Source organism: Peromyscus maniculatus, chromosome 1 (assembly GCF_049852395.1).
Source record: "Peromyscus maniculatus bairdii isolate BWxNUB_F1_BW_parent chromosome 1, HU_Pman_BW_mat_3.1, whole genome shotgun sequence".
Lineage (NCBI taxonomy): Eukaryota > Metazoa > Chordata > Mammalia > Rodentia > Cricetidae > Peromyscus > Peromyscus maniculatus.
The window spans coordinates 90,458,167-90,483,664 of NC_134852.1; the positions used below are offsets into that span (position 1 = coordinate 90,458,167).

The following is a 25,498-nucleotide window of genomic DNA, read 5'->3' on the forward strand; positions in this document are numbered from 1 at the left end:
ACACTCACTCACTCACTCACTCACTCACTCACTCACTCACTCACTCACTGAGAGAGAGACAGAGTTCAATTTTGCCACCTCAGCAAAGCGTTGCTCCTCTGTATCTCTGCCCCAGCCAGCAATGATTAACTTGGTGATTTGTTTTTAACCCATTAAAACAAGAAAAATGCTTCCCCAAACCAGACACCTGCCACCTTACCGGAAGTGCCATTTTTCTCTTCATTACCTTCTGGGGTCTCATTATCTTTGGAGAGAGACCAGCATGATTTTATTAGTCTGGCCTCACCTTAGAAATTGCCAAATGTGAATATTGAAATAATTTCCATGCTGTTATATTTCTGCAGGGGAAAACAAAACAAAAACCCCACTGCCATTCAGAGGACAGTTTCAGCTGTAGAAAACATGAGACCAGAAAAAAAAAAAAATGGCTGTGTATTGACTGTGTGGGGGAAAGCTCCATAGAGAGGTCCCAGCAAACTCACTTCTCAGTTTGGAGACTCGTGATTTCAAAGTGCATTTTGACAGTTGATTAATGCTTTGTTGCTAATTTAACTTCTAGTTAGGGGGGTTAGTGAGCCTTAAGTATAAACTAACAAGAAAAGCCGTGGCCTGAGTCACACATCTTCCCCCCTCCCCATCTAGAAAACTGGGAAATGCTATCGTTAATAATTGTTGGTGAGATTAAATACGAAGTGTGACTTGTCCAGGCCCTTACAGGATGCTCAGGAATGCTCCTGCTCCCTGAGAACCCCAGACTCCATCTTGAACTGATAACTTCTTGTCCACAAGGCTGTACACCATCATGCCTTTTCCTTCTGCCTCCCGGACCCTGCTGCCCACACCTCCTCTCTGTGACCTCTGCTTCCTGGCCCTCCTCATGTGCTGAACTCCATCCAGGTCAGGCCCTGTAAGGGCAGGCACTGGGCCTCGCGCTCTCCATGTGCTTTGTAGCACCCACATTTGTTGAGTTGTATTGGGCAAATACGGCATAACCCTGACACTGACTTTGGCGTGGTCCCAGCTTCTGATACTCCTCGACAGGGCTTCTCAGGCCACAGGTCACTGACCTTTGGTCAGAATGTTTACCTTCTCTGGGGGCGAATATTTTTTCCGGAGATGGAAAACTTGTTTCTGTTTCTCTGAGTGTGTACACAGAGCTGAGTGGAAGCCTGCTGCAATAGACATTCTCTCTGGAAACCAGGCCAACATTCGAGTTTGTGTACCCTAACCATTCCAAACAGCCCCTGACCGGAACTCTGACTGATGTCCTGGCTCCCAGCCGGTGAGGGACATCTGCATTGCTGGAGAGTGAGATTGTCAGGAGATGAACAAGAAAGCCGTGTGTGGTGGCGCACACCTTTAATCCCAGCACTCAGGAGGCAGAAACAGGTAGATCTCTGAGTTCAAGGCCAGCCTGGTTTACAGAGTCAGTTCCAGAACAGCCAGGGCTACACAGAGAAACAGGAAAAAAAAAAAAAAAAAAGATAGACAGAGGAAGGGAGGGAGGGAGGGAGGAAAGGAAGGAAGGAAGGAAGGAAGGAAGGAAGGAAGGAAGGAAGGAAGGAAGGAAGGAAGGAAGGAAGGAAAGAAGGAAGGAAGGGAAAAGAAAGCCATGTGCTGGAGAGATTGCTCAGAGGACCTGGTTAGGGTCCCACCATTCATATGGTGGCTCACAATAACTCCATCTATAACTCAATAACACAATAAAACTATCCATAGCCCCTGCTCTAGGGGACCCAATGCCCTTTGAGGAAACTAGACATACATGGTACACAGACATACACGTAGGCCAGACACACACATAAAACAAAGATAAGTACATCTTAAACAAACACACGACAACAAACAGTGGACACGGTCGAGAGCGTTTTCAATATTTCCTCTGCTTGTTTGAATCTCTTGGACGCGAGTTCTGTAGGAGAGGGCAGCCTGTGGGCCAGAGTGCCGAGTGACAGAGATGTTTGTAGAGTTGAACAGAGCCAGGGCCTGTGGGCTCTGGAGACTTCCTGGGAGGATCCGTGGTTACAGACACTTCCCCGCAGGACCCGCCAGAAGAGCCGCAGGGCGAGCATCGTACAGTCACAGTTCTGAAGAAGATAGCCATCCATTTTGCATGCTGACCTTTCAAATCAACCTCAAGGGTGAATTCTAGATGAATTCCAGAGGCAGCTGTGGGCGCCTGGCAAAGGCCCCGCAGACACTCAGTGCTGGGCGTCCTGCTTCCTACCCCAGGCCTCCTGAGTTTCAGCTGGGAGTAATTTAAAGATGGATTTCTTACTTCTGATTAACGTCACAATATTTAGCTCTCCCTTGACGTGTTTTCTGGTACACAGTGGGGCCGTGCTTAAGCAAATTCAACCAGATCAAGAAAGAAGGTTGGGGATATAGCTCTGTGCTGTGTCCTGAGGTCCTGTGTTCCATCCCCCCCTTTCCCCCCACACACAGCGTGCTTCATTTCTGGTGGCTCTTCTGCTAGCTTTACCATTTAGAGGACCATGAGCCTGCATTGCATGTGGGTCCCCTCTGGCAATGCCAGGCCCGTGTCTCCCCCACAGGGAGAACATCTTGTTTGCTCCCTCCAACTTTAAGACTGTGTTTCTGGGTTTTCATTTTTTTTTTCTTTCATTTGTTGCACAACACGATCCCAACCTGAAGCCACAAAGCCATCTGTGCTTAGCTCCGGATCCAGCCATCTGCCCAGCACTGGGGGACTGTCTGGGGCTTCACTTGGAGAGACAGTGTGAGTCTGGGTATGGCCGCACGCGCCTGTAACCCCTAGGGGGCTGAGGCAGGAGGATCAAGACCTGCCAAAAGACGGTGTTCTTTCCTAAGACATGCTCGGGATGTGACGGAGTTACAGTGCATAGTTTCACCTTTTAACCTGACCCCCAAGCTGCAGTTGAGCTGTGACCCCACTTTAAATGCAAAATGAGCATGGGCAGAGGGACCTGCTCCGGAGTGAGTCCGCTGTTCGGGGACTGTTGTCTCCTCGTATTTGCTGAAGCCCAGAGCTTGAGCTGAGTGTGTCCCTTCTCCACTTCATTGGCAGCTCTGATGCCCTCTTTTAACCGGCTCCTCGGTAAGCTGATGTCTGTCGGGAGTAACTAACAGCCAGGACCATTCTCCATGTTCCTAAGAAGGAGACAGCCTTTAAAACTCGACAATAGAAACTGCACGTGCTAGTAGTTTGCTTGTTTGGGTTTTTGTTGGTGGTTGGTTGCCATTTTGTGGGGTGGTGTTGTTGTTGTTGCTACGATGTTGGGGGGTGTACCCAGAGCCTTGTACCTGAGAGGGAAGGCTTCTATCCTGAATTACACCTCCGCCTCACATGCCACTTTGATAGAGGTTTTAAGCTGGAGGTTGTTGACCATGTACACAAGCCTCATTTACACTGGTGCTCACCACTACTGTTCTTACGCGACGACTAGTGGAATCTCTGGAGAGAAAGCATCCCTTTCCTTTCCCCTCCTTGGACCCGGTCACCATCCGCATAAGCACCACACAGTGCAGGGCTTCGGTCGAACTCTTGGTTCCACTGTTGGCACACAGTCTGGCCATCCAAGCTTTTAACTCACTGGCCTGGGGGCCCCAGGGAAAAGCAGGCAGTCCATTTCACAAAGTCACATCAAAGCCAAATGATATCGCGCACAAAAAGGACTTTGAAAGCCTGTGAAGGAAAGGCTGTAGAAAAACAAGCAGTTTTACTTAACATGGTCTCTGTTCAAAGAGAAAGGTAAATAAACTCAGGATTACACAGCCATGAATAGCATCTCAAACGTCTCTGGCTTCCTTTGCTAAGGGGCTCGCTTTGTTGAGGAAAATCCTTAATGTGTATTAAGTCACTAAGGGAGAGGCCCTAAGGTTTTGGTCCAGTGACATTTCTTTGCTATTGTAAAATTCTGGTGGTTTTTCCTGGGCATGAGTCTTATTCTCACAGGTAACTAGAGCATGGTAAGTACTTTCTTCTATTTCTCTTTGAGAGATCTTTGTTCTTCCTTTGCCACGGAAGAGAAGGAAGACTCCTCAGTGGAGCTTCACAGGGCTGGAGAGATGGCTCAGTAGTTGAGAGACCTGCCTGTTCTTCCAGAGGACCCAGGCTCCCTTCCCAGCACCCACTTCCCAGCACCCGAATGGTGGCTCACAACCTTCCGTAACTCTAGTCCCAGGGGATCCAGTGCCCTCCTCCAGCCTCTGCAGGCACCAGGCATGCATGTGCACTTGATGCCCAGACATGCATAAAATGCAAAACACCCAGAAACAGAAAATTAAAAACAAAGGGGGAAAATCGCTATGTTGCTCAGGCTGCCCTCAAACTCCAGTATTCAGGGGATGCCTTAACTTCAGCACCCAAATAGCTGAGACACTTGCTTTGCATCTGGCTAGGAGTTTTCTTTGAGAAAATATTGTCTTCCTCGAGGTCCCAACCCTACACAACAAACTATAGGCAACTAAAGAATGCTGAGAGCAAGAGAAATAGTCTTCCCCAGGGAAGCAGCACACCAGCTGGTTATATCCAAACCAGTGGTCAGCCCTGAAAACATCCATACGAGTAACATCACACAGGCTGTATTTAGGAGTATATATGTATACACATATGTATGTGCCTGTGACCACAATTAATGACAAGCCATGCATTTGAGAGGGAGCAAGGAGGGGTGCACGGGAGATTTTCAAGGGAAGAGAGGGAAAGGAGAATGTTGTAATTATATTATAATCTCAAAAATTAAACAGCATTAGAGTTGTTTGTCCTAGCCGGGCATTAGTGGCGCACGCCTTTAATCCTAGCACTCGGGAGGCAGAGGCAGAGGCAGGTGGATCTCTGTGAGTTCGAAGCCAGCCTGGGCTACCAAGTGAGTTCCAGAAAAGGCGCAAAGCTACACAGAGAAACCCTGTCTCGAAAAACCAAAAAAAAATAAATAAATAAAAAAGAATTGTTTGTCTCAGATTGTTACTCAGATCATGTATGTATTTTCAGAATGAATAGATTTGAATTTTTCCATTAAATGATTTTATTCCTTCTTATATGTAAATGGGTGGGCACAGTTGAGCTTGAAGATAAAATAATATAAATGGAAAAATATTTTCTGGAACAAATTCTCCTGAGCCAGTTCATTTTCTGTTTGTATTTTTAACCAAGCTTGGGGTCAATGATCATTTTAGTTTCTTGAGACCTAGTGCTCACTATGTTTTCCAGACTAGCCTCAAACTTATAGCAATCCTCCAGCCCTAGCCTTCCAGGTGCTGGGACATGTGTGCCACCACGTCCTGCCCAGCTGTCAGTTTTTTGTTCATAACCCATATCAGAACATAACCTCAGGGGAAGTAAGTTCTCCTGTGGCTGTTCGTCCCCACATTCATTTCCTGGTTGTGTTCAGCAGTGAAGGTCGAAATGGTCTTAAGAATATTAGTTGTTTGTTTGTTTGTTTTGTTTTTTTGGGATTTTTTTTGTTTGTTTTTGTTTTTGTTTGTTTGTGGTTTTTTTTTTTTTTTTTTTTTTGGTTTTTCGAGACAGGGTTTCTCTGTGTAGCTTTGGAGCCTGTCCTGGAACTCACTCTGTAGACCAGGCTGGCCCCAAACTCACAGAGATCCACCTGCCTCTGCCTCTGCCTCCCGAGTGCTGAGACTAAAGGCGTGAGCCACCACCGTCCGGCTTGAATATTAGATTCTTTTGCCAATTTTTAGACAACACTAAATTGTACCACATGAAGTTTTAATTGATTTCATTGTGACTTTGTTCCTTTTTTTCCAGTAATAACCATTGTGAGATGAACAGGAGACTGGTATTTATCCACTATTCTTTTTTTAAAATTGCAATTAGGGTTAAAAATAGAGACAAACATAGAGATTGAAGGGAGGAAATAGCCTAGAGTCGTAGCAATAGGGGGATTTGACATCATTAGTCACAAAGGAGACCGCATCAGAGTTGGAATGAGATGTCCTTCTCACACCCACCAGGAAGGCACAATCCTGTTGTTTGCTCTACGGGAGATTGAACCCAAGACCTCATATACGCTAGGTGAGCACTCCATGCAGGTACATGCCCCCAGCCCCTTCATCCCACGTTTTATTTGGAGACAGGGTCTTAACCAAACTGCTCAGGCTGACCTTGAATTTGGAATGTAGCCCATGTAGGACTTGAACTTTTGCTCTTCCTGCCTTAGCCTCCCCAATAGCTGGAATTACTGTAATAAACCACTAGGCCTTGCTTAAAAAAACATTTTTAACTTATTTTACTATTATTAGTGTTATTTATTTACGTGTGTGTGCGCGTGTGCATGCATGAGTGCAGGTGCCCGCAGAGACCAAATTAGTCAGATCCCGCTAGCCACCTGATGTAAGGGGCTAGGAATCAAGCTCAGGTCCTCTGAAAGAGCAGTACATGCTTTTAAGCATTGAGCCAGCTCTCAGCCCCTCCAATATATATTTTTAATAGAATGTGACAAGTGCTGGTGAGGATGCAAAGAAATGGAAACCCTTGAATATTGCTGGAGGAATAGAAAATGATGCAGGTGCTATAAAGAACAGTTTGGCTGTTCCTTGGGAAGTTAAGCAGAAATTCTGCTTCTAGGTACAAGCCTCAGAGAACTGAAAAGAGACATTCAAACAGGAACTTGTCCACAAATGCTTAGGGCAATGCTATTCAGAGTAGTCAAAAGGTAGAAACCACTCAATCACTATGAAATGATGAATGTGCAAATATATGTGGGCTAGCCAGGCATTACTCCTTGTATTTCTTTCTTTCCTTCCCGCCTGGGCAGGGGCTCAAGGCAGGTGCCCCCCACCTCACCTGGCATGTGTTCCTTTCTTGATGGTGCTGACTTGGAGTTAAGTGTTGTTGCTTATGCTAAAGTGTCCAGAGCCTGGAGAAATGACTTGACAGCTAAGAGTTCTTGTTTCACCTCCAGGCAGTGGTGGTGCACACTTAATCCCAGCACTTGGGAGGCAGAGGCAGGTGGATCTCTGTGAGTTCGAGGCCAGCCTGGTCTACAGAGTCAGTTCCAAGACAGCCAGGGCTACACAGAGAAATCTGTCTTGAAAACTAACTAACTAACTAACTAACTAACTAACTAACTAACTAACTAACACAGAGTTCTTGCTTCTCTTCCAAGAGGACCTGAGTCTGGTTCCCAACACCCATGTCATCGGCTCATAACCACCTGTAACTTCATTGTTAGGAATTCCAGTGTCTTCTGGCCTCTGTAGGGACCCGCACACACTGGCATATATTCTTTCTCTCTCACACACATATGCATAAACAAAAATTAATAAAAACTTCAAGTGCCCTATCTGATAGACACCTAACATGCCCGGGAAGAGCTGCTGATGGACATTTGGGTCATTGGAAAGCACTGTCAGGGACTTGCTGGGATTGGGGACTTAGTCTCAGGGAATGTACCCAAAACTGTGCATCAAATCCTAACTTGGTAGAGAAATAGGAGAGCGTCAAAGAGGATGACGACCACCACTGAAGCAGTTTGATTTATAACCAAGGGACCCAGGTGATAGGGGGACGCTGGTCACACCCTGACCAGGGCAAGCATGAGCATTAATCTTTAAAGATCAGAAGCCATCTGCCCTGCTCCATCTGCCCAAAGACTGTGTGTGTGTGTGTGTGTGTGTGTGTGTGTGTGTGCGCGCGCGCGCGCGCGCGCGCGCGCGCGCGCGCGCGCATGCCTCAGGATATGTGGGCAGGAGGAAGTTCTAGGTTTTTTTCCCCTGCAGTTTTTCCCATTGGGCAGTTTTGTTGGAAAAGCCAGATGTTGATCTGATAAGGACAGGCCGGCCTCTATTTGCTGTGAGCTAGCTCGTTTCTTAGTAACGAGCCTTTATTAACCACAGGCTTCAGCACAACAGTGGACAGAGCCGCAAGTGGATTAGAAAAGGAGACATTATTCCTGCTTTGTTGGAGATAAACATGACCATATGCTCCAGTTCTTGAGAACAGCTTTTAACAATATGCATGACCCCATGCAAAGCGGTGTAGTCCAGCTGCACATTCGAAACCACAGAGAAGGCTGTAGAGCTTTACCATGGGACCCGGGGGAGACGTGCCACGTTTTTAGAGGGAAGAAGTCTTGTGAAGATGTCTGTTAACCCCAGGGTAATAATATTTGATATGTTTCCAATCAAATCTTCTCAAAGTTTCCCAGGAACTCAATAAGTTGATCATATTTTTATCTGGAAAATGAAATAACCTGCCAAGGAAATTTTGCAAAAGAATAGTGAAGGCGACCTGAACTTTCATCTTTCAAAGTCTCCCATAAGCTGTATTGATTAAAATAGCCATACTGGCAAACGAATAGACAAATAGATGGATGAACCAGAGTAGAGAACAGAGAACTATATCTAACTGAGAACTTGGCGTGTTACAGATAATGGTTGGAATCTGTCTGGATGAATGGACCATTTATTATTGTGCAAGGACAGTGAACTCATCTGTTGGGAAGAGATTAATTACATCTTCATATCACTCAGAAATAAGTGCATTTAAGGGGAATGCATTTCTAAAAAACTATAGGATTTGAAGGAAATAGGTGGTCTAGTTATAAGTGGGTATTGGAGTCACTCTTTTCAAATTACCATGCGAAGTCAGGAGTGCTACAGGCCTGTAATTGTAGCACTCTGGAGGTAGAAGCAGGAGGATCCAAGAGTTCAAGGCCAGTCTCAACTACATAGCAAGTTCAAGGACAGTGTGGGCTACACAAGACACTGTCTTAAAAACAAAATCAAACTAGAAGGTGGCAGAGGAGCCAAAATATAAAAAAGTATGTAAAATCAAAATAAACTTTTCTGAGCATCGTGATGCTCAGTCCTGGCACTCAAGAGGCTGAGGCAGGAGGATTGCCAGTCCAAGGTCAGCCTGGGCTATATATCTAGACCCTGTCTCAAAAACAAAAGAAAAAAAAATGAACTTAAAACATACACTATAATAAGGAAACAATTCTAATATACAAATGGTAATGCTTAATAATATAGAGCTAGTAAAAAATACAAATTAACAAGAAAAAGTAAAAATATAATAGAAAATAAACAGAACTCACATAAGAAAAATAAAACTAACCAGTAGGAGACATGAGTCATGAAAATACAAATTGAAATGAGACACTTCTGCATTTCCTTATTTGGGAGCATGTATGTGTGCCATGCACACCTGTGGTGGTCAGAGAACAACTTGCAGGAGCCATGTGGGTCCTGGGGATCGAACTAAGGTCATCAGGCTTGGCAACAAATGTCTTTATGCCCTCCAAGCCAGCTCATGAGCCCAAGAAACATTTTTTAAATTATAAATTAGATCAGCCTTAAACATGTTGAAATGAGGTGCCCATTAAAGTGGCCAGAATGTAAAAATGATGATTATGGTGGTGGTGGTGGTGGTGATGATGGTGATGTCGATGATGATGATAGTATTAATTACTGATGAGGATAGGGAAGCCAAACAAGTGCCTTCATGTATTATTGGTGGAATATAAATCGATCCATCTTCTTGGAAGGCAATGTGGCGTTATCTATAAAAGTGAAAATGCACACATCCTCCAAGGTTCCCCTCGAACTTCTCACCTGCTGAGCAGCCAGACTTCCAAGGGTGTGAACACAAAACCTGCCAGGTCTCTCAAGGGACAGGCATAGGGCTGTCCTTCCACTACACTTTGTCCATCCAACCCATCCCAGACTGTCGTAGGTCCTCTAGTGACCTTCAGACACAGGAACGACAAGTGAGTTAATGGCTACTGTGTTTTCAGACAGACTGTCGCACAGGTAGGTAGAACAAGTACATCCTTTCACAGACCATGTCAGCAGCATGGTCAGTGTTGGTGCGTGTTTAGATAAACTTCAGAATATTTTATGCTTGGGGTCTGTATTTCTTCCATGACCTGGACCATTCTAAATACTGTTTTGATTTTTTTTCCTTGTGGTTTTTGGATAAGTTATATAAATATTTTTTTAAATGCACTTAGAAATGCCACTGCACTGAACTTACTTCAAAATCAGAGCTTTGTGAGTCCTGCTGTGTGTTATTGGGAAGTTAATTAAAAACAGTGTTTTATCAGTAGGCGGTATTGTCGCACAATTAAAAATTGTGAGACTTCCACTGTGCACAGTCGACCTCACACTGTGATTCTAAGGCCGTTGCTGCCCCCCCACGCCCTCCCCCCAGTCTTTCAAGATTTCATTCTACTGAGTGAGAATGTCACCAAATGCCAGTCAAACGAGAGCTAGACTCACCTTATCATGGTACATACCACTATCTTTTAAAGATACTTTTTACACCTAAGATTTCTAAGTGGGTGTGATTTCTGTCATTTCAGCAGATTCTCTCTTAGGCCATAGACCCTAAGGTAAATGTGGAAGGAGGTGTGCCTGGAAAGAACTTCCTGACTAGTGGAGCTACCTGGGTTCTGGGACAGAGCAGTACCCAGAGATGAGACAGTTGTCCCAGCAACCAACCTGAGTGGGAGCAAGTCCTAAAGACAGGGCCCAGTTGGCTAGGAAGAGACCAGGATGGCAAATTGGGCTTCTGGAATAGGCACACTGTTCCCCAGGAGTGTCCATTTGAGGTGAAGTTGAGCCACTGGTTTAGGTGTACTGGAGCTTATGGAGAGAGTTAGGGAGCACCAGGGTGTGACCACCCCCTAGACCAAGCTAAAGACCCATGCATTGGATGGCTGCAGCAAGATTTGTGTGTTGCCTTGCTCAGCCTTGGTGCAGGGAGAGGGCCTTGGACCTGCCTCAACTGAATGAACCAGGCTCTGCTGACTCCCCATGGGAGACCTTGCCTTGGAAGAGGTGGGAATGAGGCGTGGGTTGGGGAGGAAGGCTGGGGGGCAGAAGGAGAGAGGAGGGAGGATCTGTGGTTGGTATGTAAAATGAATAGAAAATTTCTTAATAAAAATAAAAACAAAAATAAGAGATTTGTGTGTTGAGATTCTCTCTCCGTTGGCAAGGTGGACCACTGGACAGTGGAGCGGATGGGAAGCAAGGCTAGAGGCTAGGAGGCCACGGGGAGGCAGTTGCCAAGATTCACAGGAGGCGATGTGTCATGGGTGTGGAAGACGTGTCATCATGATATGCAAAATCTGCAAAGCCAAAAGGAGATTTGGTTGTATTTTTGCCATATTTTCTAAAAGTAAATAATGTTTTAAACAAAGTTTAAAAAGTAGCATGTGAAATATACCCGTTCTGGTTTTGTTTGTTTTTTTTGTTTTGTCCTGTTTTTGAGACAAGTTTTTTCTGTGTAGCCCTGGCTGTCCTGGAACTCAATCTGTAGACTGGGCTAGCCTCAAAACTCAGAGATCCACCTGTCTCCTGTTCTGATATGTTTAACCTCACTATATTCATCCTTTTTAAAATTCATATTGTAAGGAAAACTTTCCTCCAATTTCCCTCGGGAGTTCTGTTTCCACATCCGCCCTTTTCCCTATACACAGCCTAGTCTGAGGCTTTTGTAAATTATGTGGCTAAGTCTGACGTTGTGTTCAGTTGTCCAAGTGACATTTTTGTAAGGCTGCTTTTTGTTACTATCCTAACCACCCAGCCCTTGTGAGTACCTTCCTCTGCTTTGCAAATGCAGCCTTTTCTGCAGGGACATTTGCACCTCCTGGCAGGTGGCCCCATGTCTCTTAAACACCCACGCTTTCTTCTCCAGCCCCAAAGAAGCAGCTTGTCTGGGGACTGGCTTACAACGGCTTACACTTCTTTAACTTTTGTATATTTAATAGTACACATACAAAAAGAATAACCAGAAATGGAGCTTCTAGAACCATCTGGTTCAGAGGGAAATGATAGCTATGCATGAAGGGGCAAATAGGTTAAGATAAATCATTAATAAAAAACCACCGGAACATCATACAGAGCTGGGAGACGGGTGTCGCCACTGCGTTACAGTTTGACATTGTAGTTTATGTAGATCACACATCATGGCTAGCCACTGAGCCTGGATAAAAAGCTGTGAGATAAACCAATAGCATTTCAGGGAATGGATCGTCTTGTACTGTGGCCATGAACCATCCTCAGTTCTTAATTGGAGCCCTCTCTTTCCCAGGAATTAGTGGGTTTGCAGTTCCTGTTTTTCACTCCAAGGCCACCATTGTCTTCACAAAGGACAGTTGTAAGGGAGGTGCCAGGCCTGCCTTAGGCGAAGAAGCCCTTGTCCTTCATTATTCCAGCAGAAATACTGCTCACCCTTCTAGCACCTTCTCAGGGCATACAGTAGTGCTTCCCCCCATACCATAAAGCACTGAGAGGCTCTGAGGAGAGTCTGCAGTCCTTCGTGGAGTGGCTGAGAGCAGCATTTCTGCTAATGGAGTCACCACAGCAGATATGGCAGAAGTGAGCGTTTGCTGAGCACAGGCGCCATGCAAGCCATTTCGTATACATTGGCTCGTTTGGTAAAAATGAGGCCAACCCTGTCGTGTGGGATGTATTCCAAGGATATTATTTGCGTTCCTTTTCTCTCTATTATAGAAATAACCCAGGTTGAATAACTTGATGCTCTAAATTTGAAATCATGGTTGGTTTCTGAAGCTAATCCGGTGTAGGAGGCATTATGAATGTAGAGGAGCAAATGGTGGCATGGATATGAAGTGGTAAAAAACGTTCAGCTCAACGGTAGTGTGCACTCAGCATGCATGAGGACCTGGGTCTGATCCCTGCGTAGAAAAAAGATGAAACAAATTTGTTTTGTTTTGTTTGAGACAGGGTTTCTTTGTGTAGCTCCAGTTGTCCTGGAACCTGCTCTGTAGACCAGACTGGTCTCACACTCACAGAGATCCACCTCTCTCTGCCTCCAGAGTGCTGGAATTAAAGGCGTGCACCACCACCTCCTAGTGAAACAATTTTTTTTAAAACTAGCCAATAAAAAAAAATCATTGTGTGTATCATTAGTGTACAAAATGTGTCAGGAAAAGCTTTCAAAATTAGGGTGCCTTTGTTGGAGGAATATGGAGGGAATTGACCACCCTGTTTTTCTCCCTCTCCTTTCTCAGATACATCCCACCACTGATCTGGGGGAAGAGTGGACATATCCAGACAGCCTTGTATGGGAAGATGGGAAGGGTGAGGTCGCCGCACCCTTACGGACACCGCAAGTTCATCACCATGTCTGATGGAGCCACGTCCACGTTCGATCTCTTCGAGCCCTTGGCCGAGCACTGTGTGGGAGGTGAGCTAGTCTCGGATCATAGTGTTGGGGTGCCTAGAGAGAGGCAACAGCCAGCAGTGGGGAGCGATGTGTGAGTGCCTGGGCCCCCCATCGTCCCATTGCACTGGAGGTCATGCCATCACTCAAGTGACCTGCACTTTAACCTGCGGGTGCTGGTTCATGTGTAGCAGAAATCAGTATGGAATTATAATCCTCTTGTGAAATGTAGAAGCCTGTTTTTTATTATTTATTTATTTTTTTATAATTTATTTATTTGTATTTTATGTACATTGGTGTTTTATATGCGTGTATGTCTGTGTGAAGGTGTCAGATCACCTAGAACAGGAGTTACAGACAGTTGTGAGCTGCCATGTGAGTGCTGGGAATTGAACCTGGGTCCTCTGGAAGAGCAGCCAGTGTTTTTAACCGCTGAGCCATCTCTCCAGCCCTATTTATTCTTAATTTCTGTTCATTGGTGTTTTGCTTGCATGTATGTCTGTATGAAGATGCTAGATCCCCTGAAACTGGAGTTGCAGACAGTTGTGGGTGCTGGGAATTGAACCCAGGTCTTCTGGAAGAGGAGCAGTGCTCTTAACTAATGATCCATCTTTCCAGTCCTTGCTAATTTTTTTACATTGAAAGTTATTTCTTTTATTTGTGTTTGGTTTTTGAGACAGGGTCTCACTATGCAGCCTTATACTCATGATCCTTCTACCTGAGCCTCCCCTGGATGGAGGATTACCCATACTCTCCCATAATCCCACCACCCCAAACCCTGTTCATATCAGTGTTCACATACTAAGTGGATATATAAGAATCTCTTTCTCCACCCTGTAGACGACGTCACCATGGTCATCTGTCCTGGAATTGCCAATCACAGCGAGAAGCAGTATATCCGAACCTTCGTGGACTATGCCCAGAAAAATGGCTACCGGTGTGCAGTGCTAAACCACCTGGGAGCCCTGCCCAACATTGAGCTGACCTCCCCACGCATGTTCACCTATGGTAAGCATGGGGCGTGGCCAAGTGGAGCCTCTCCCGCCCCCTTTTCTGTTCTCATTGAGAGTGCCAAGCTCCTTCAGCCTTCTGCCTTGTGTCGTAAGTGTAGAATTTGTGAACATTCCACACGACATGATGGGGCACACGTATTAGAGCAGCCAACCTGCACTGGCATTTATGATGCTGTGCCTTGAGCAGCTTTGGAGGTGGGCAGCCATCCCAGCTCCTAGAGGTTCATAAGGGAAGGTCTTGCCCAGGGTCCTCGACTGGTCTGAGAGTGCTGCTGGGAGCCAGGGAGGTCATGTTCATAGCTGGACTTACACCATTCACTATGCCATCCTGACACCTGTTCCTCCAGCTTCTACCAGGCAGCCAAAGATGTAGTAAGGTAGATTAGTGTCAGCTGAAAGAAATCTGTACACCAGCCCCTTGCTGGATTCTCAAGTTCCTTGAGGACAAGAATAGGCTGTCGATTTTACACAAAAGCTTGTGTGTGTGTGTGTGTGTGTGTGTGTGTGTGTGTGTGTGTGTGTGTGTGTGTGTGTGACAGGATTTCTCTGTGTAACAGCCTTGGCTCTCCTGGAATGCACTGGGTAGACCAGGCTGGCCTCAAACTCATAGAGATCTGCTTGCCTCTGCCTCCCAAGTACTGGGACTAAAGGCGTGCGCCACCGGCCACACAAATGCTTCTTAACTAATAGAAATCTTGTTACTCAAAGTTTTCACCTCTGATCTGTTTCTTCTTTTTTGTTTGTTTGTTTTGTTTTTGTTTTTGAGACAAGGTCTTACTTGGTAGCACAGGCTGTTCTAGAACTTATGGTATCTTCCAGGCTAGGTTTGAACCTGCGGTGATTCTCCTGCCTCTGCCTCATAAGTGTTGGGATTACAAGTGTGCACCACCATGCCCAGCCATAAACTGTTCACTCTTGATTCCCGTTGGCTCTCTCTTCAGATTATGTATGCACACATAAATAGTAAACACATGAAAAGATGCATCTGTATGTTCACATTTGGGATGTTTATCAAATTATAGTATGTTGTAATGGGAAACAACTGAACATTCTCTCTATTATCTTGCCATAATGGCAGTTTCTGATTCTTCACTCTCCCCTTCTGTCTTTATCCATATTTACATAGTTTTAATTTAGTTGCAGACACAGTTTGGATACTAATAATAACTACTTAAAGTCACTTTTTGGTCAGTTTAAAGCAATGTAGTCATATTGAATCTTTTTAAGAGCTTCATTTCTCTTTAGTTATAGTCACAGGGGGGGCATAGGTTTTCAGTATTTTAAATAATGATGCTCTGAATATCATGCTCATAGTTTTGGGGATTTTTTCCCTCTCTCTAGTATCAGGGACTGAACCCACAGTCTCCTGTGGGTTAGACGAGCAGCCTGTCGATGAGCTATAATGTAGCTCTTTTGCACTTTTATTTTGAAACGGGCTCACTAAGTCACCCAGGCTGGCTCTGAACTTGATCCATACATATCCAAGTGGGCCTTGAACATGTGATCCTCTAATCACAGCCTCCTAAGCAGCTGAAATAACCAATCTGGCCTTTCATCCATTAATGTCTTAGAAGTAGATTTCCGATAGAATTATGCCGCTGGCATTTTTCCTCCATATTTGTACATATTGCCATATCATCTATGGTGTCACGTGCGCTGCCATTGGTAACAGGTAAAGATCCACTCTCTAGACTGGGTAAAGGAAAGATGAAGTGGGTGTAGAAAAGTGTAAACTCGCATGTGTGCTTTGTGGAGGGCTTAGGACTGCCCTGGAAATGGCTCCAAGTCCATTTCCACCCTTGCACTCGCTCCCATAACTCACACACCCCTGTTACAGGTGCTTCTGCCCAACAGTCTGGTCAGTGGTTTGAGATAGAGGTGAAAATCCAGATTTACACTTAACCCAGGGGCATGGGGAATGTGAGACGTGGAGGAAGAATTGGCTCTAAAAAGCCAAACTAGGCAACTTTGAACCCAGATGAAAACAATAGAGAGTGATTATAAGAGCCTGGATTAGACAGAAAGCCATCTGGATAAGTAGAAGACAAGGACGTGTGGCTTGGCTGCGAGGCTCACAGAGACTTAGAAACACCATCTAACAGCAAGTACACCAACAAGTCAGAAATGCCAGTGGGAGTTAAGGGAGTCCAGCTCAGCTGGTACAGTGCTTTCCTAGCATGTGAGTGAGTTCAGTCCTCCACACTGCATAACCCAGGTGGAGTACTACGTGAATATCTGGAGACAAAAGCAGATCTAAAGTTCAAGGCCATCCTTGACTATATAGAAGTTGAGACCCTGTCAAAATGAAGAAAGAAGAGTAGAGGCCACTGTCAATGCCACCAGTGAAGACACCCACACCTAGTACATGTGCTGGTCTCAAGCAGCTAGAATCCCCTGAATGTCAAGCACAGCAAACCCAGAGACAACTTTGAGTGGAAAAAACTGAAGTACGCAGAAGAGCCATTTAGTCAGGGACATCAAGCCCATAAGTAGAAGAGTAGAGACAGGAGCCTAGATCCAGCTGTTGCATCCTTCAGAATCATCTCACAGCTGGTAGAGCATCTGAGTCCCTGAGAACCAGGCATCTCATCCCCAGAGTGCACTGGGCAGCAGATAAGGGAGATGGATGGCATTACAGACTGGAGAGAAGGCTGAGAAGGAGCAGAGCAGACTCTGGCTGGAGTATGCTCTCAGAGAAGACCCCGGCAGGAGACCAAGACCCTGGGTCAGACACTCCAGTCCAACCACAGCTGGCAAGGTGGCCTCGCCGAGCCCCATTCCAGATTCTTCAACACCAGTTTTGAGACTCTAATCCAGGAAGACAGGTGACCAAGAAGCGATGTGCCTTTTGTGGCTGGTCTCTTCCTCTGCTCTGTGTCTGTATATCCTTTAGCTGTTGCTGGAAATCTTTTAATGGGGTTGAGCTCAAACAAGCATGACTTTCAAGGGGTATAAAAATCTAGAATTCAGATACCTTATTGAAAGCTAACGTATCTATGGTGGCCTGCAAGATGCTAGAGAGAGTGAGAGCGGGGACTTCCTCAGCAGCTGTTTTTAGCTAAAACTAGTTGATTTCTGGTAAGTGAATTCTTAGACTGGTGAGCAAGGAGCACTGTTTTAATAAAAGTGGCCTGGTACATCACAGCAAAGCCTAGGTTTGTTACTTTTGACAGAGAGACCGAGACAGCTTAACAGTGAGTGTGCTAGAAGTGGAAAAACCTTCACCACAGTTAGTCACGTTGTAAATCATACATATTGCTTTCATACCTCAGCACAAATATCTCTGTAGAGTTTTATGTCCACAACAAGCCATTATTTGTTTTACGTCTTTGTTGGACTTGACCTAGTATCTGACGTCACTGGCCCTGACTCACTGCTCCTTGGGGTGTACTTTTGTCACCCACTCTTGTCTTCCTTTCAGCTGAACTTGTGAAGTATTTGGTCAGATTCCCTGTTCAATTTCTGTGTGAGACCAGATAGACTAACTGATGCGTATCCCCAAAGCCCAGCAATTCAAAAGCAGAGATGTATTTCGGCTCACCCTACATGCTCATGGCATAGCCTGGAGCCCTGGGTCTCCAACATTACTCTCTTCATACAAAGGCCCAGGTTTGAAGAGCAGCCATCATCTGGAACACGGCCAGCCTCGCAGGGGATAGCAAGAGTCTGGCTCTAGAAGCTTCTGCCTAGAAATGATAGCGATCATTCCTGGCCATAATTTGTTGGCCAAAGTACAGAGCACTACCAAGTTTAACTTCAGTGGAGTAAAGGAATGGAAAGTAGATATTGCCCAACTCTTTGCACAGCTTATCACAATTTTTAATCAGAATTATAATTTATAAATTAACTTATAAAAGGCTTATAAAGACTTTATATTAACGGTTCATGCTTTCCTCTTCCAGGAACATGGTGTTTATTAATCTTCATAGAGAACTTCTAGTTCCCTGTAGAGGTCAATGATCCTACAACTGACTCATCTGTAGAATTCCCCCTGGGAAATTTTAAAAGACACCAGACCTGGGGCCCAGCTCCTTGGGAGCCTGTGGTCTAGCCAAGGTTCTCAGAGCCACAGACCTGAGTCTCATCTCCTGTTGCCTCTTTAGTTTGTTGTTACGTTACTGTGTGTTGTTGTGTTAAATCTTGTTTTGCTTCTCATTGTAGACAATTTCAGAACAGGGAGGGAGGAGACTATCAGAATGAACAGGATAAACCCCAGTGTACTAGCACCTGCTTCAAGACTCATGCAGCTCATAACCAGTCCTAACCAGTCTTGTTCCTTCTGTAAACGCCCCCCTTCCCACATCCCCTCTCAAAGGCTATTTCAAAGCAAGTCCTAATCAGCTGGTCCTTTCATCTGTCACTACTTCAGTGTGATGTGCTGTGATACACTGTAAACTGGTCTAACTTGTCTGGACAACAAAGCCCCAGTCTGGTGGCTTATCCAGCAGAAACTTATTTTCCCACAGTTATGGACCAGGAGTCTAGATCTGTGATCTCTCTCTGTGGCTTGGAGATGGCCACTGTCTTGCTGGGTGTCTCTGTGGTCTTCTGTCTGTGCTTCTGTCGGGTGCTTCTCTGTGTCTTCTTCTGTATGTGTTAGGGCCTGCCCTCACCACCTCATTTTAATGTAATTATACCTTTGAATACCATGGCATGCTGAGGGATTGGAGGTTAGAGCTTCAGTATGTGGACCTGGGGAGACACCATTTATCTCATAGCGTAAACACAAGCACAGTATATCAACTCAATTAAAATAGCACCACTTGAGTTCACTTCTCCCAACTGTCTTCTGTCCTGTTCCCGTTACTGCAGGTTGCTCAGTTTAGAACCCACATCAAGTCCATGTGTTGCAGTTGTCTGATGTGTTTCTTAGACCTCTTTTAGATCACCTTCCCTCACTTTTACCAGATTCCTACACTAGTCGTCGTCGTCGTCGTCGTAAGAGTGACTTGATGTGATTTTATGGTGGGAAGCTCTCTGGATCCCCAGGATATGCCACAAGCTCCTGAGTCTTCCTCATCCCACTCTGAGTATATGTTAGCACTGACCCCAGCGGTCTCTAGGTGCCAGAGGGACTCTGGCCTGCTCATCTCCGGGATGCCCAAGTTCTTTGGAAATCTCTTCCACGGCGCTCACTTAGCTTCTCCTGTTATCTGAGACTCTACCAAGATGTCACTTTCTATGAGAACCCTTCATTGATTCCACTCCCTGTAAGTAATGTGACCCCATCCACACCACCCAGTCTTCTACCCAGTGCTTGCTCCTAAGCATTCTCCATGAGACTTAAGATGTGAAGTTATTAATTGGTTTTCATATATATATTTGGTTTTTCTGAGACAGAGTTTCTCTGTGTATCTCTGGCTGTCCTGGAACTCACTCTATAGACCAGGCTAGCATTGAACTCAGAGATCTGTCTGCCTCTGTCTCCCAAGCGCTGGGATTAAAGGCTTGCGCCACCACACCTGGCTGGCTTTCGTAATTTTTAAAATGGATTTATCAACATGCTTAGCTCTTGTCTCTCTGTCCCAAAAGTCCACTCCACTAGAGCAAGTCTTTGTACCCCTGCTGTGACTCTCAGTACCCAGAGTCCTGCTTGGCCTCAGGAGGCACTCTCTGAGACCACCGAATGCCGGCTCAGGACTCTGCTGGCAGATGTGGAAGACAGTGTATGAATGTACAGTGGCCGTGAGGTGAGAGGAAGCTCAGGCGGGTGTACCTCGTCGATATGTGAATTCTCCCTGGTGTACAGCTCACCACTCTAGAACCTAGGCCTGGCTTTCCCCTCACTGTGAAAACCCTTGTCTTTCTCAAGACTGAGGAGGAAACAGAAGAGGGTATTGACAGGAGCCCTGTACTCTGCCCATTCCACAGTGCCCTGGGAAAATCATACACAGCCTTTCCCTATTTTTCAGTTAGGAACCCAGTTCCAAAGCACAGAAGCCCTAACCCCTTGTCCGCAGCCATTATTAACAGAAGACTTTCCTGAGTGGGTGATTACACGTTCTTAGGCTCTTTGGTGCTGCCTGTGAACGATAGTTCATTAAGGAAAGCCTTGCACAGCAGCGTCCATTGATCTCACACTAATGAGGGGCAGACTGTGCTGAACTCTGTGTATTTTTTCATTTGATTCTTCCGCATCAGAGCTAGCTATTAATTAGTGTCCCCACTTTACAGGTTTAGGGAGGTTAAGTGCCTTGCCTTGGATCATGTGACCAGAGGAGCAGAACCCACATTTAAAGTGTATGATTCTCAACCCCACTTCTGTTCCATTACTCTTCTCCTATTTGGGGTACTATTCATTGTAGTAGAGTATATATAAAAAATAGGGAGTGTGTGTGTGTGTGTGTGTGTGTGTGTATACATATATACATACATACACTATATATAGTAGAGTATTCACATATATACATACATACATACACTATATATAGTAGAGTATTCAGAATAGTAGAGTGTAGAGAAACATGGGTATTTGAGCATTTAAAAGTATCTCACTTTGGTGATGGTGGGCATTTTTATTAGTAACTCTTAACTTTCATGGCTTATGCCATGTGCTGGGAACTGTCCTGAGTACTTTTTATGCCATGTTAAGTCAGCTGTCCTCTGTAACAGGTAAGGAAACTGAGGCCCAAGCAAGGCTGACTAACTAGCTGTAGATCACAAAGCCGATGAGTGAGTGGCCTGAGTGTCAAACCATGGCAGTCCAGCCCTGTCTGTCGGAGTTCCTGCCTCTGAACAGCAGGCTACAGCACCTCTCCATGCATGAGCAGTCGCTGAGTAGACATGGCTTTCAGTCTCTTAGACCGAAGACCAAAGGGCATCCAAGAGCTTTTCAGGCACAGAAGTGAGCCTGGTGGTTTGGAGTCTGGTCTTTTATTTGTCCAACATCCTGCAGTATCTGGAGTGGAACACACCTGAGAGTCTGAGTCCCTGGGCCCTTCAGGACACTATAGGGAACAGCTCACTGCTTTGGGCAGACAGGACTGCATAACTACAGTGAGTCCAAGTTTATTTGCTGAATTTATCCGAAAGAGAGTGTTCACCATTGGTAAGCTTTTTAGATACAGGGACCAGGTCTTAGCTTTTAACAGGTGCAGATAGAATGTTGGATAATCTCCTGCCTCTCCTGCACGACCCACATCTGCTCAGGAACAGCCCAGACAGGGCAAGAGGCCTTCAGATGGGATTTGCATGTCTAGTGGAGAGAGCTGAGAAAGGCAGGAGAACATTGGCAATAATATCAAATGTATGACATAGAGTCCACTTCTTTCATAGGACTGGCTTTCCAGATGCGTGACCTTCAGTCAGGTCTGTGTGGGTCACGGACCTTCAGTTCAAAGCTACTGTGGCTTCATATTCAGAGTGCCTCTGTCTGTGAGAATGTGTGTGTGTGTGTGTGTGTGTGTGTGTGTGTGTGTGTGTGTGTGTGTGTCTGGGCTCAAACCCAGGGTCTCATACACACTTAAGCATTTTATCACTGAGCTACATTCCCAGTCCTGTAATCAATTTTTAAAATAAGTAGAGGCATAATATTTTATTTCAGTACTTGCTTATATTCAACCTGCTTTAGCCTTTTTTAAAAAGATGCATTTTCTTTGTATCTTATGTGTACAAGTCTTTTAACTACATGTATGTAAGTGCACCCCATGTGTGCCTGGTGCCCAGAAGAGGGTCAGATCCCTTGGAACTAGAGTTCCCAGACTGCTGTGAGTCACCAACTAGATGCTGAGAGCCAAACCGGGTCCTCTCTGAGAACAGCAAATGCTCCTAGCTGCTATGCTGGGGCTATAGATAGATCAGTGGCAGAGCGTCTGCTTGGCGTACATGAGGCCCTGAGTTCAATCCCCCGCTAGCAGGGGTAGGAGTTTCTACTTAATTTCCATGGGCACCATAGATCTTGTTTGTTTGTTTTCTGAGACAAGGTCTCTCTGTGTCTACTCTGAAACTTGCTCTGAAGACCAGGCTGGCCTCCAACTCACAGAGCTCCGCCTGCCTCTGCCTTGTGAGTGCTGGGATGAAAGGCCTGTGCCACCACTGCCTAGAGCACCGTAGATTTTAATGTGGGAGAGGCAGTACTATGGGTTGAACTGGGCTCTTTCTTGTACTTGCCTGGCATATGACCTGCCCTTTAGCTACATCCCAACCTCCACTTTACTTCCCTTTATTCTGAGACAGGGTCTCCCTGAGTTGCCTGGACTGGCCTTGAACATACTTTGTAGCGTGAGCAAACCTCAAACGTGTGGTCCTTCTGTCCTATCCTCCCGGGTAGCTGAGATCACAGGCTTCTGTCACCAGGCCTGACTTCATAGACCTTTTAAACTTTAATTCAAAAAGTATTTCAGCGTTACAGGAAAATTACAGAGAGTTCCCACATGTTCCCAGCCCATCCCCTAATGTCAACATTTAACCACAGTACAAGCATTGAAGCCAGGCTTCATTGGCAGCATTCTAGACTAATCTTCAGACTGTCTGAACTTGTCCTTCCAACTCATCTTCCTTTGTGACCAGCCCACGTGACCTTTATTTGTGGTATCGCCTTAGGTTCTCCCACTGGGGACAGTGCCTCAGTCTTCCTGTCTTTCCAACCTTGACACTTGTGATGAATATTTAGTATTTTTTTTAGGATATCTGGTTAGGGGTGTGTGTGTGTGTGTGTGTGTGTGTGTGTGTGTGTGTGTGTGTGTTTAGAAACAGAATCCTAGCTGTCCTGGAACTCACTTTGTAGACCAGGCTGGCTTTGAACTCAGATCCTCCTGCCTCTGCCTCCCGAGTGCTAGGATTAAAGAAGTGTACCACCACACCCAATTCTTGGTGTTTTGTAGGGGGTTTTTTAACTGTGAAATATTAAATATTTCCCTTGATAAATTAAAATAAATGACATTAGCTAATCAGATCAAAAGCAGAACATGAACCTTTTATGGTAATTAGTAGCACCTACAAGGGTCAAAGTTGCCTTTTTTCAAGACTTTTTAATTTATTACTTGTATGTGCATGTATACGCATGTGCAAGCAAGCAAAAAGTGAGGAGGGAGGAGCCAGAGACAGAACTTATGTGCACCAGCTTTGGGGGGGGCCGGGGTTGGAGACCAGAAAAGGGCATCAAACCCCTGGATCTGGAGTTAGTTACATGCAGTTGTGAGCCATCATGTGGTTACCAGGAACCAAACCCAAGTCTGCTGCAAGAACAGTAAGCACTCTTAACCACTGCGTCATCTCTGCAGCCTCCAACCTGTCCTTTCAATGTCCCCTTAGGTCGGATGCTGCACTGGCCCAGGTTAGGCATCCACCCTGCCCTGTGCATGCCATCAGTAACACTGAAGAGGAAGGGAAATGGAGAAGCTTTGTGATGTTTTGAAGTATCTTATTGTAAAGAGCCCCATCTAACATTGGAACACAGCAGTTGTAGACATGTTGACACCATTGATTTTCTAATCCAGGCCGTGTTTGGAATATGATGTTTCTGCCTGTGATAATATAAGGCCGGTAAATCAGGAAGCACTGTGTTCCTTCTGTGTGCCTCTGGCTGAGTACGTTAGACCCCAGAATTGGTGATCAAAGTAGATCAGCCCAGGCTTGAGCTGGGGACTGCTTCTCTAGCCGGAAATCCTCCTGCACCTGTATTTTATCTTCATACCTAGGAATTTTAGGGCCAGAAAATCAAGAGCCAATGGTCCTGTCAGCTCGATCTTGAGTCAAAGATAGAGATAATATAGGCGTTTTAAAGTCTCTTCTAAATCAGACAAAAGGAACAAAACTAACCTGGCTTTGGCCCCATGAGGTGACTGGTTTCCTTGGGAGTGTGACTCTCCTGAGAACTTAGCGCCCTTCTTTACCTGAAACACCACACTGGGCATTTTGACGTTGAAAATGGGCGCAAACATTTAAATGCTTTAGTTTAAATAGTGAAGTGGACTTCCCTCATTTCCTAAACTCTCTACCTCCTGGCATGGTAAAATGCTGGGGGAAGGTGCCTGAACTGGCCACATCACTCTGTCTTGTTCTCTTCCTTGGAGAAGAACACTTCAGTGTCCTATTGAGTCTACTGTAGGATTATTCATTTGTTTGCTGGTTCTTAATGTAGATTGGAGCCTTCGAGAGAAAACCAGAAAACCTTGACGTGCCTAAAGGGCAGTACCAATCTTCAAAGGGAGAAAGGCCCTTTCCCTAAAGTAACCATATAATTTAGGGTCCTAACTGGGTCACTTTGGAAAGTCAGGGGAGCTCTTACCAATATCGATATCAGAACATCAGACATGCGTCCAGACTCAGACAGAATGGGATTCTGCACCACCTGACTGTGGCATCCACAGAGATCACCCATAGTCCAGGACACCTGTGGTAAAGAACTTCAGACAGTCAATTGTTTAAAGCAAACTTACCTTTCCCTTCCTTTGGTTTTATGAGACAGGGTCTTGTGTAGCCCAGGCTGACCTCAAACTTGCTTTGTAGACAAGGCTAGCCCTGAACCTCATTTTCCTGCCTCACCTCCCAAGTGATGAGATTGCAGGTGTCCACCACACCCAGCAGTTATGTCTGTTTGCCTTCCTTTGCTTTCTTTTTCTTTTTTTATTTTTTTCAGGTTTAGTGTGTGTGTGTGTGTGTGTATGTGTGTGTGTGTGTTTTGCCTGGATGTATGTATATGTACCATATGCATGTGTGGTGCTTGTAAAATTCAGAAAAGAACATTGGACCCCCTGGAGTTGGAGTTATGGATGATTGTGAACCACTATGTGGATGCTTGGAATTGAACCAGGGTCCTCTGGAAGACCAACAAGTGCTTTAACTACTGAGCCATCCAGCCCTTTTCCTTTTCTTTTTGTAATAGTGGGGCTCAAACTTGGGCTTTGCACATGTCCTGTCCCTGAACTACAACCTTGTTCCAGACAGCAAATTCTAAGAAATTCCTATTCCGTTTCCATTGTTCAGTCCATCTTGCAGGATCTGATTAGTTCATCAACCTAATGTTTCTGTGAATTTGTCATATAGCTGCCATTTTTGCTGTCGCAGGCCCAGTAGGGATTGTGTTGATTCCAGAGTGACGATGTGAGTTGTGTTGCCTCTGTTTAACAAGTCAAGCCTTGGGCTGGTGGTGGCGCACACCTTTAATCCCAGCACTGGGAGAGAGACAGGTGGATCTCTGTGAGTTTGAGGCCAGCCTGGGCTACAGAGCGAGATCCAGGTCAGCCAGGGATACACAGAGAAAAGCCATCTTGAAAATAAACAACAACAACAAAAGAATTCAAGCTTTCTTACACTGGCAGTGGACACCAAGGGAAGGGAGATGGATGGGGGACATGGGGAGGAAGGAAGAAGAGAAGGCAGTGATGTGGCCAAAGCTCAAGCATCTTAG

The 25,498-nt window shown here is 45.5% G+C and overlaps 1 protein-coding gene across 2 annotated transcripts in view; it reads left to right on the plus strand.

Moving 5' to 3' along the window:
* Abhd2 (abhydrolase domain containing 2, acylglycerol lipase) overlaps window positions 1-25,498 on the plus strand; it is a 97,232-nt gene that overhangs the window by 44,857 nt on the left and 26,877 nt on the right. For both annotated transcript variants that reach the window (XM_006970032.4, XM_042278414.2), the window contains exons 4-5: window positions 12,984-13,159; window positions 13,976-14,143. In XM_006970032.4, the coding sequence (XP_006970094.1) occupies window positions 12,984-13,159; window positions 13,976-14,143 (344 nt within the window). The remainder of the gene's footprint in view (window positions 1-12,983; window positions 13,160-13,975; window positions 14,144-25,498) is intronic.